The 10041-nt window shown below is 66.0% G+C and overlaps 2 protein-coding genes across 2 annotated transcripts in view; one reads left to right on the top strand and one right to left on the bottom strand.

Annotated features, from left to right (window-relative positions):
• Positions 1-23: 23 nt before the first annotated feature.
• On the top strand, positions 24-4576 carry H696_00787 (hypothetical protein; the record flags this gene model as incomplete). Its single annotated transcript, XM_009494672.1, has 10 exons — positions 24-171; positions 284-1248; positions 1481-1591; positions 1710-1800; positions 1999-2414; positions 2588-2730; positions 2828-3098; positions 3290-3436; positions 3547-3693; positions 3810-4576. The coding sequence occupies 10 exons, from the start codon at positions 24-26 to the stop codon at positions 4425-4427; spliced, it is 3057 nt and encodes a 1018-aa protein (XP_009492947.1). The 3' UTR covers positions 4428-4576.
• Positions 4577-4662: 86 nt separating this feature from the next.
• H696_00786 (PLK/PLK-UNCLASSIFIED protein kinase) overlaps positions 4663-10041 on the bottom strand; it is a 9217-nt gene continuing 3838 nt past the window's right edge. Inside the window, exons 6-11 of the mRNA XM_009494671.1 lie at positions 8795-9205; positions 8424-8603; positions 8161-8304; positions 7870-8087; positions 5673-7644; positions 4663-5475 (exon numbers count right to left, since the gene is read on the bottom strand). Of these exons, the coding sequence (XP_009492946.1) occupies positions 4882-5475; positions 5673-7644; positions 7870-8087; positions 8161-8304; positions 8424-8603; positions 8795-9205 (3519 nt within the window). The 3' untranslated portion in view covers positions 4663-4881. The remainder of the gene's footprint in view (positions 5476-5672; positions 7645-7869; positions 8088-8160; positions 8305-8423; positions 8604-8794; positions 9206-10041) is intronic.

Below are 10041 nucleotides of genomic sequence, written 5' to 3'. Positions count from 1 at the left end.
CCCCCCCCCCCCTGGCCGCCATCATGGAGGGCCCTCTCGCCAACGCCCTCGATCATAAGTTGCTGGACTCGCGGAAAACCCTCCTCCAGATCACGGTTTCCGGCCTTGGCACCTCGGTCCTCGATCCGGCCACCGGCCAGTCGACCTATGTGAAGGGCGATGATTGCCTCGGTACGTGGCCCCTTTCGCGGATCTCTGTGCCCGGGTGCCCCAGACAGCCGGCGATTGACCTGCTCCTGCCCCCTCGTCCCGCCATGGCCTCGGTGGATTCCATGATGTCCAGCCTGTCTTGCGGACCTTGCCCGGTACATCCGCGAGGATGAAAGTCGCCTGCGGCTGGTCATTCGCCAGCTAATCCGCTGGCGCATTGTCGAGATGGACTTGGTTCCGCTGCTGCTGGTGTCCGGCGAGGACCGGCACCTCTTCCGCGCGGGGCTACGGCTGCTGGTGGCCCTGACCGGGCCTCTGGCCGGCCCGTCGGCCGCCATGCAGGCCCTCCACCGGACATCCGACTACACGGCGGCCGGCGACCATGCGGACTACCTGGCCCGCTTGAAGGAAGCCAAGGGGGCCCTGCTCCAGGAGAAGGTCTTCCGTCAGCTGTCGCAGTCCATTTTGCTGGTGTTCGCCAAGCGCCCGGACATGCGCGAGGCGTATGACCTGGAGATCGGCATGAACTGCCTGCTGGTGGTGCGGAATTTGGCCCGGATTTCGGACTCCCCGCCGCCGGTTCCCCTGGCCAAGGGCCGCCGCGGGACCCTCAGCACCGACCGGGCCTTCGATGGGACCCCGCTGGCCGGGCTGCTGGTGGTCCGCATGCGTGAGGCCCATCTGATGGAGATGTTTGCCTCGCTCATGGGGGCCTGCGAGCCTGGTCGATTGGAGGCCGATCGCCTTGCCCTGCAGGCCTCAACCGATCGTGTCAAGCTGGCCGATGCGGATCTGGTGGCCCCGGTCATCTTGGAGACGCTGGCTGCCCTGCTGGCCGGCGCGCAGCCCACCTGCCTCGCCGACCACCTGGCGAATCCGACCGCCAGCCCTCCGCCCACCACCACCGCCACCCCGGGCCGGAGACCATCCACCGGGGCCACTGCCCCTGGTGCCGAGCCGCCGACCACCCCTCGGCGTGCGAGTGCCCTCGACAGCCGCCTGCAAGCGGCCCTGGCACAGGAGACCAGCTCACCAGGTCGGTCGCCTGGCGGCTCGCGGCATGCCCGCTTCAGCGGGACCTTCCGCCTGCAGAGCTCGGTATGTGTGGCTGCATGTCGGTCTTGCTGCTTCTCTCCCGCCGGCAGGCGGCTTCGACCGCCCTGGGGCTCCTTCACATGCATATCCTCCTCCCCCATCCCCTCGCTCCTTCCGGATCCGCTTCCCGGTTCACTGCATCCTCACACATTAGTGCTTTCCCTCTCTCTCTCTCTCTCTCTCTCTCTCTCTCTCTCTCTGTCTCGTCCCCTCCCCCCTCCCTCCCCCTGGATAGGCCAACAGCGCTATGACCATTTCCACGGCCGGCGGCAGCCTGCGGGGCAAGAACTTCGATGAGGACAAGGCCCGTCGCATTGCCCCATTCATCAAGATTGCCCAATCCCAGGTATGTAATGTGCCTTTGCGGAGGCCCTCACCTGTCCCCTGGGGGCTGGCCACTTACCAGCCGGATGCGCAAATGGCCGTGCCCGCGCGCACGCACGCACGCGTGAACCTCCCCGAAGGATCTCGGAGTCCGGAAGACCACTCTCGACGCGAAGGCCGTCGGGATCCTGGCCGAGGCGCTGCAACTGTTTCTTCGGTCCAACTTTCGTGGTGCGTAGAGCGCACTTTTTGTCACGTACACACGCACACCATCCAAACCAAGCCAAGCCAAGCCAAGCCAAGCCAAGCCAAGCTGGGGGGCGGAGCAGGGCACTTGGGCGGAATGGCGACAGCACCTAGCACCACGGCGCTTGAGACCGGGCAAGGGACGAACACCCACTCACACCAGGCATATATGTGCACGGGCAGTCTTTGTCGGGTTCTTCATGGAGCGCCATCGGACGACCGAGATCGGCCCAAATCGCGGCGAGCTGGTTCAATTTATCTGGCTCTGGCACTACATGGCGGCCTTTGTGGCGGCGCATGCGGCACACGAGATCCGCCGGTCCCAGCAAGCCGCTCGGGCCCAAGCACGGGCACAGCAGGCCGGCCAGCCGGGCCCCCATACCTCGCCGGCAACGCTGCCTCCCTCGCAGCTGCCCGAGCATCCGCCCACGGATGTGCTCTTCCGCCAACTGGCCTGCTTCCTCAGCAACGACTCACTCACCTTCCTGACCGAGCGCATCCGCCACCTGTATGTCGAGGACAAGCACATTACCGACTACGGCATGTCTTTCGTCAATTGGACCAACACGCATGCGGCGGTTTTGGCCTATTCGGAAATGGTGCGCCCTGGTTCGCCGTGTCCCGCCCGGGCTACCGCCTTGCCCGGCCTTTTGATTGCAATGCTTATGCTGCCTCGCTCGAGAGGCGCCCTCTTTTGCCGGGGGGGGGGGGGGGGGGGGGGGGCGGGCGGACTGCCTCTGACCTTGCTGCGACCGCCATTTGCCCCTTCCAGCTGAACCTCCTGGGCGTGATGCTCAAGGGCTCGCGGACCATGCAGCAATTCTCCGAAGCCCTCCAGCGGAAGATCTACTTCAACAATGTCCTCCTCCCGATGGCACATGACATGCTCCAGCGCTTCCCCCGGTCGGGCAATCCGTATGTTGACCGCTCTGCTGGCATTGGGTTTGAATGCTTTCTGACACATGGCTCGCGATCGGTCTCGCCTCTGCGCCGGCTCTGCCCGCGCGCGCAGGGCACTTCTGGCGGACATCACCGTGCTGGTGCTGCGCCTGCTGCAGCTGCTTGAAGTATACAGCAAGGGCCGGCCCTCGATCATCGTCATGGAAAGACGCTCGGACATGGCCGCCTCGCGCCCGCGCGCGCGCCACACCCCGCGGCCGGGCGGCTCCGACTCCGAAAGCGAGGAGCCACCCGAGAACCGGCCAGCCAGTGACGACCCCCGGTCCGCCACCGAGCGCAGTCTCCAGCGCGAGAAGGAACAAACCTTCCGCGGCTTCCTCAAGGTATGCAAATGGCCTCATCGTCGTGGTGGGGCAGCCCGGTGGTCTGTGCCTGTGGCTGTTCTGCGTGCCTTCTTCTTTTCTTTTTCCTTTGTACCTCCCTTCCCATCGCCCCTCCTCGCCGGAGGCTTGCCACAGCCAACTCACACAGTGTCCCCTGCTCCCCCTCGGCCCTCGGTGACAACCGGCCACAGAGCTTCTGCACGGATGCCATCATGGACCGGTACATCGAGGTTCTGGACCGATACCAATACAACACGCCCCTGGTGAACCAGGCCGTTCTGTGGACCTTCTACACCATCTTCAAGATGTTGCCCAGCTATCGGCCCCTGCTGTACAAGGTATCCCCTGCCGTCGGGGTTTCCCCTTTTGCGATCTGACGCCTGCCCAGCCCGACTGACCCTCTTTCCTTCCTCCTCCCCCCCCCCCCCCCCCTTCGCCCCTTGGCCAGCTTACCTTCCTCTGCACCGCCGAAAGTGTTCTCGAGCTGCTGGCTCTCCGGGATGACGCGACCAGCAAGTCCCACACCGAAGTGTTGACTTTCCTGGTGGCTTGCTTTTTCGAGCGGTGGCGTGCCTCGCCGTCTATGTTCTTCGAGGTGCGCGCTTTGCCAGGGTCCGGAGGGGCGGGGGGGCTTTATTCCCCAAGGCCGCATCGACAACGCACACCAGTGCCAATGCAATTGACCGTCTCCTTTGCGCATGCGTCGGGCAGATCCTGTTTGACAAGCCGGAATCCGTGTCGCTGTATTTGCAGAGTGGCGACACGGCTTCCTTCAGGAAGCACAAGAGCCACAAGCGAGCCGCACCGGCGCCGGCATCCCCCGGCAAAGGCCCGGACAATCCGGCGGCTGCTTCCCCTCACTCGACCGAGGACGAGGAAAGCTCGGCCTCGGCATCAGACTCGGAGGGAAGCGATTTCGAGCTGGCCGAGACCCAGCCCCTGGCTCGCACGAATGCCGGCCCGGTCAAGCGCCAGCGCTCTGGCCACAATTCCCACCCGCGGTCGGGGGAGGCCGCCATGGCCGGTGCCCGGCGTCGATTCACCGACTCGCCTGTGGACCTGGCCGGCTCTGACCTGCCTGAGCCCGGGGACTTTGTGTCGATGATGACGGCCACCCCTCGGAAGCGGCGGAACCGCGGCCGGGCCATGCTTTCCCTCGGCACCGAGGAGGACCCGACCGATGACGATGGCACTCCAGTGCACGACCTCACCGACAAGGCCGGCTCTTCGCCTCGGCGGCCAGGCATGGTCACCTCCCTCCCGGCTGAGGCAATCACCTCCTTGTCCGTGTCCTCCAACTCCGGCGTTCGGGTGCCACGCCAGACATGAGAAGGGGAAGTCCTGGGCTGGGGGGAGGGGGGCGCCAATGATGGCCCCCCATTCCAAGGATCCGCCCTCCCCGGCATGCCTCACCAGGCTGGCCACTCCAATAGACAGGTCTTTCCTTCTCATCATGGGGCGACACGCAGAGGGGAGCACGAGCATGAAAGACGGGTGGTAGAAAGGATGTGTTGTATGGTACAGCTTCTCTGAAAAAGGAGGACAAGGGAGGAAGGGCAGGAGAGGGGGAGGGGGGGGGGGGAGGATCGAGAAATATCCCGGGGGAACATGAGGAGGCACACAAGGGCAACAAGGACAAAAGCCGTCCCGAGACTGGCCCGCCCTCCTGGCTGCAAGCATGAGCGGAGACGCACAGCGCACCGGCGCTTCAAACAACGAGGAGAGCAGCCGGTAGGGGAGGGCCAAGGAACAAGCAAACGGCGAGCAGGACAGACCGTCCCCATCAGAAGGAGGCCGGTGAGGAGCTCGACGAAGAGGAAGAGGATGACGACGAGGAAATGGAGGCCGTGTCCTGCGACGAGCGTAGAGACGGGGGAGAACGAGCATCACCGCCGGAGGGGGCCATCATGGCCACCGACGTTGGCACCGGCTGTGGCGAGTGGAAAAGCCCAGGCCCGGAGCCCAGGCGGGCCGCATTGCTGGAGGCCAAGGCGCCGCTGGATCCCGACATCTTGGCATCGGGGCCAGCGCCGGCGATCGGGGCCGTGGTGGGGGTGGTGGCGGCCGCGGTCATGGCGGCGCCCGCGGTGGAGCCGGCGGTGGACGACGAACGGAAAGCCGGTACCGGGGACGCAGGACCGCCGCTGCCGGAGGACGTCGGAGCACAGAGCCCGGCAATGATGGTCTGACAGCCGGCCAGCGATCGGGCAGCATCGGCCGGGAGGGAGGCGCTGCGCGTCCAGCCGGGACCCTCGGCCTCGAGGGACCCGTCGGCCTTGGAAAAGTGGAACTCCATGCACGACTGGTCTGGGTACACGATGTACAGGCGTCGGCAAGCCGGGACGAAGACCACCTTCAAGTGATTGGTGAAATTGATCTGCGACGGCACACACACACACACACACCGGAAGAGAGAGAGAGAGAGAGAGAGGGAGAGAGGGGGAGAGAGAGGGAGAGAGAAGAGCCCGCCGGTGAGGAAAGAATTGGTGGGGAAAGTCAGAAGGCCGGGGGCGGGAGCAGCGAAGAAAGCAACAAGAGAGGCGGAGCAAGCGGAGGAGATAGCCGGGAACATACCTGAAGAAGACCGTGACTGAGACGGAAAAGGATCCCATGCTCGGTTCGCGACCATTTGCCCACCATCGGCAGATCGGCCGCCTGGGCTTGAGGAGCGAAGCCCGGTGCGTAGACCCCGGCCCCGGCGACCGGCGTCGATGAGGTGCCAATCTGATCGCGCAGGCAGTCCTCCATGTATCCATGAAAGTAGTTGAGGATGTGCGTCTTCTTGGCGAGTGGCTCGGGAACCGTGTCGCAAGGGAAGTGCCGGCGCTCCTGGGTGGTATGGTCCAGATAGACATTCCGCCGGAGGTCATCGCTTCGGAGGAGAGAAGTGTGATCATTGAACAGGACCCCGGTGACGCTGTTGGACAGCCGATACCCGAGCCCATACTTGCCGGAGTAGTCGATCCACTTGACCACCCACGGTTGGGGGATGATGGCGGACGAGGGGGAGAACCGCTGGTGCACGCGATCGGACTGGGCGAGAATGAGTTGCACCTGGCGCAACATGATTTGGTAGAGATCCACCCAGAGAACCGGCTTGACCGGGGAGGGGGCGCCGGCGCCGGCGCCGGCGCCGGCGCCGACGGCAGGGGCAACCGCAGTGGCGACGGTCAAGCCGCCGGCGGCGGAGGCAGGAGTGGTGCCGGTGGCCGGGCCCGAGCGGTCAACGCCCCGGAGGGAAGCCTTGGCCACACCGGCGCTCCGAGAGATGGAGGCACGCAGGGAGGAAGTGGCCCCCGGCCGGGAGCCTGCTCGGGCCGCCGCCACGGCAGCTGCTGCCGCGGCCGACGGCGATGGCGAGCCACGCGAATCCTCGGCAACCGGAGACCGAGACGACCCGAGGAGCAGCCCCGGGCTGCTGACCAGCAGCGGCGAGTAGGACCCCAGCAGGCAGCCCTGGGAGGTGGCATGGGTCGTGCCGGCGGCGGTGGCCGACATCCCGGACCCGGGGGAACGGGCCTGCTGGGCGGCCAGGGCCAGCTGCAGGGGTGACAGGATGCCGGCCGAGGAGGGGGGGCTTCCGGCCGACCGGACCAGCGGCGTGGCCAGCGCACCGGAAGGGGGCTTGGCCGGGGTGACAGCCGCGGCGCCGGTTGACACCGGGGTCATCGGCATGCCGACACCGCCGGCGGTGCCGGCTTGGCCGCCAACCGGAAGAAGCGGCGTCCGAACGTCGCCCGGGGTGCCACGCCCACTGGCAGCCGAGGCATCCGTTCCCTCGGCCAAGAGACGCTTGGAGGCAGCCACGGCGGCGGGCAGGGCGGCGGGGGAGGCCGTCGCGCCGGCGGCCGAAGAACTCGCGGAGGACAGCGGAGCCGTCAGGCTCGAGCGCAGGGCGGAGGAGGGCCGCGCGGCGGACCCCGGCGTGATGGCCAGCGGGAAATTCTGCGCAGCAGGGGATGCCGGCTGGCTGGCGGCCGTGGCCGGGGCCGCCGGCGTGGCACGGGTCGTCGCCATCGGGCCCTCGCCCGAGTGGTAATAGTACCCACCCGCCGGCGTGGGAAGCCCAGCTGGAACCAAGAGGGCCCCGGCCCCGGGGTGCCCGTGCTGGTGGTGGGCGGCCAGTCGCGCACGCAGGAGCCCATCATCCGGTCGGAGTGGATGCGGATAGCGACGCATGAGCGGGTGGTCGCGGATTTCCTGGATGCTCGGCCGTTCATCGGGGTTGGTCTTGAGGATGGCTCGGATGAGGTCCATGGCGGCGTTGGACAGTTGCATCGGCGGGAATTCGTAGTCATTGTTGCGAATGCGCTGGTACGTGAGCTCCACGCTCCGGGTGACAAACGGCGGCCGGCCCACCAGCAGCGTATACAGGATGACTCCGAAGGACCAGATGTCCACCTCGAAGCTGTGGCCATTTGGGTTGCCAACAGGTGCCGGGGGCAGGCCGCCGGCAGCTTGCTTTGTGCCATCAGACGTGGCCCCGGGCAGGGGGCCAGTGCCAAGGACCTCGGGGGCGATGTAATTCGGCGTGCCGCACAGGGTTCTAAGTTGACCCCAAGAGGAGATACCGAGAAGGAGAGGATGAGTGGATGGGTGAGTGTGGAAAAAGGAGGGGCAGGAGAGAGGAGCAGGAGAGAGGGGCAGGAGAGAGAGAGAGAGAGAGAGAGACTGAAGCACAGGAGGAGAGCACAGGGAGATGCAAAAGCGGACAGGTGCCGGCAGAGCCGGGAAAAACAAGTGGAGCCATGCGGCCAGCGACAATACGCACAGCTTTCGGTCCCCATCGAACTTGATGCGCGTGGCCAGGCCGAAATCCCCGATCTTGATGGACGAGTCGGCGGCCAAGAAGAGGTTGCCCAGCTTCAGATCGCGATGGATGACTTTTGCCCGGTGAAGGTACTCGATGGCGTCCAAAATTTGGTGGAGCAGCGGCACACATTCCTCCTCGCCAAAGCGCCGCTTCTTGCGAAGGAGATCAAGCAGGGACTGGGATGACATGTCAGCCGAACGACCAGGTAAGCAGGCGGCCAGCCAGCCAAGTGAAGAGAAGTGCACGTACTCGACCGGTGCAAAGCTCCAACAGGAGATACACATTCGTCTGGTCGTCGAAGACCGAATCAAACTGCACGATGTTGGGATGCCGCAGATCCCGGTGAATGGAGATCTCCATTTTCAGCTGAAGCACGAAGCGGAGCAGTGGAAGCTGTGTCAGGGCGGGGCAGGATGCATCGACAAAAGCGAACACAAACACACTCAGGGGGGCACAAGGGGAGGGGGGGGAGGGGGAGGCGGGGAAAGAAAAAACAATGGGGCAGCACGAACCTTGTGCTTGGTGCGTGGCTTCAGGAGGGTCGATCGCTCGACGATCTTGGCCGCAAAGGACCGGCCCAGCAGGTATCCGCTGGAGTGAGTGATTGGAGCATGTCCCACGGCCTCGGCCACTTGGTCATAGTGTGCGGGGTCGTGGAGTTCGGTCACTTGGTAGACTCGCGCGAAGCCGCCCTGGGGAGGGGGGGGGGAGGGGCGAGGCGAGAGGGGCAAACGGGGAAGGCGTGGGGGGATGCGTGGCATCATGGGTGAGTAAGATCGTCATCAAGCGTCCCGGGGGAGCAGCGAAGGACAATGCATGGGCAGGCACGGCCACATGGGGGGGAGGGGGTCGGGGCCAGAGATGGCACCAGTCAAAGACGCACCTCGCCCAGGAAGTCACCAAGGACAAAGCGGCGGTGGGTGAAGGTATCGGTGATGATGCGACCGGCGAGTACCGGCGGCGGCGGCCGGGAGGGAGCCGAGTCCGATGGGGCGGCAGTGGCTGCGGAGGTCGACGCCGGCACCGGTGCCGGAGCTGGGGCGGCGGTGAGTGGGCTACTTGACGAAGCCAAGGCCATAGCCGGGGTCGGAGTGGCGGGCACACCCGACGGCATGGTCATCCCCGGGGATGCCTGGTGGTGATGGTGCTGGTGGTGCTGGTGGTAGGCGTGGGGATGGTGCTGGTGCTGGTGCTGGTGAGGGTGATGTTGGTGGGGGTGGTGGGGGTACGGATCGCCAGGATGGGCTGCGACAGCCTCCAGGCTGGGCCGGTCGCCGGGCAGCGGGAGATCATACTGAACCATGGACGAAGAGGGGGAGTCCACCAACGGAAGAGGCCGGCACCCGACCGGGATTACCCGGGTCTAGCTCCTGTTCGCGCTTGGGGCAGGGGGTGGTGGGGGAGGAGGAGGAGGAGGAGGAGGAGGAGGAGGAGGAGGAGTGGCGAAGGAGGGCAGGAGAAAAGGGAAGACCAGAGGGGAAGGGACGGAGTGGAGGAGAAGGGGGAGAAGGGTGGGGGCAAGAAGAAGAGGAGCAAGAGGGGGAACGGAAGGCAAGAGGAAGGGGCGAGGAGATCCCGGTGACAAGTGGTGGCCTGGGCGGTGGTGTGAACGGCGAACGAGCAGGAAGAGGGACAAGCGACGACGCGGTCCGGGCGGGAGTGGATGTCGGCCAGGGAAGTGCGAGGAGGTCTCATGGCTGTGAGAGGAGCAAGCTACCGGGGTGAAGGCCGAAAAGTGCCGGGCAAGTGGGCAGACATCGGCTCGGGTCCACGGGCCGCGCTGTCTCGGCCGCCTTCCCTCCCTCCGAGAGTGTGTGGCTCCCGGCGCAGCGGCATGGCACGGGAACCAACGCGATCCGGCCGGAGTAGCCTCTGCCATGTACCGGCGACTAGAGGCACACCACGCCCGGTCGTGCGGACCACCGAAGGAGGCGGGCTCGGACTAGGAGCCTGCCCGGGGCGGGGAGGGGCTCCCAGATCGGACTAGTGTGCTGCGAGCAATCGGACCGTGCTGTGGAGGCGCGGGCCGGAGGACTAGGGCTGCCACAGATCGGTCAGCCATCTGGCGCCCATGGGCGCCTTTTCGGCCGATCCCCCAGGCGCAGCGGGCGGGGGGGGGGGGGGGGGGGG

Source organism: Fonticula alba, assembly GCF_000388065.1.
Source record: "Fonticula alba strain ATCC 38817 unplaced genomic scaffold supercont2.1, whole genome shotgun sequence".
Taxonomy (NCBI): Eukaryota; order Rotosphaerida; family Fonticulaceae; genus Fonticula; species Fonticula alba.
The sequence above is the reverse complement of the archived record's forward strand: the minus strand, read 5'-3'. Positions and strand labels throughout refer to the sequence as shown.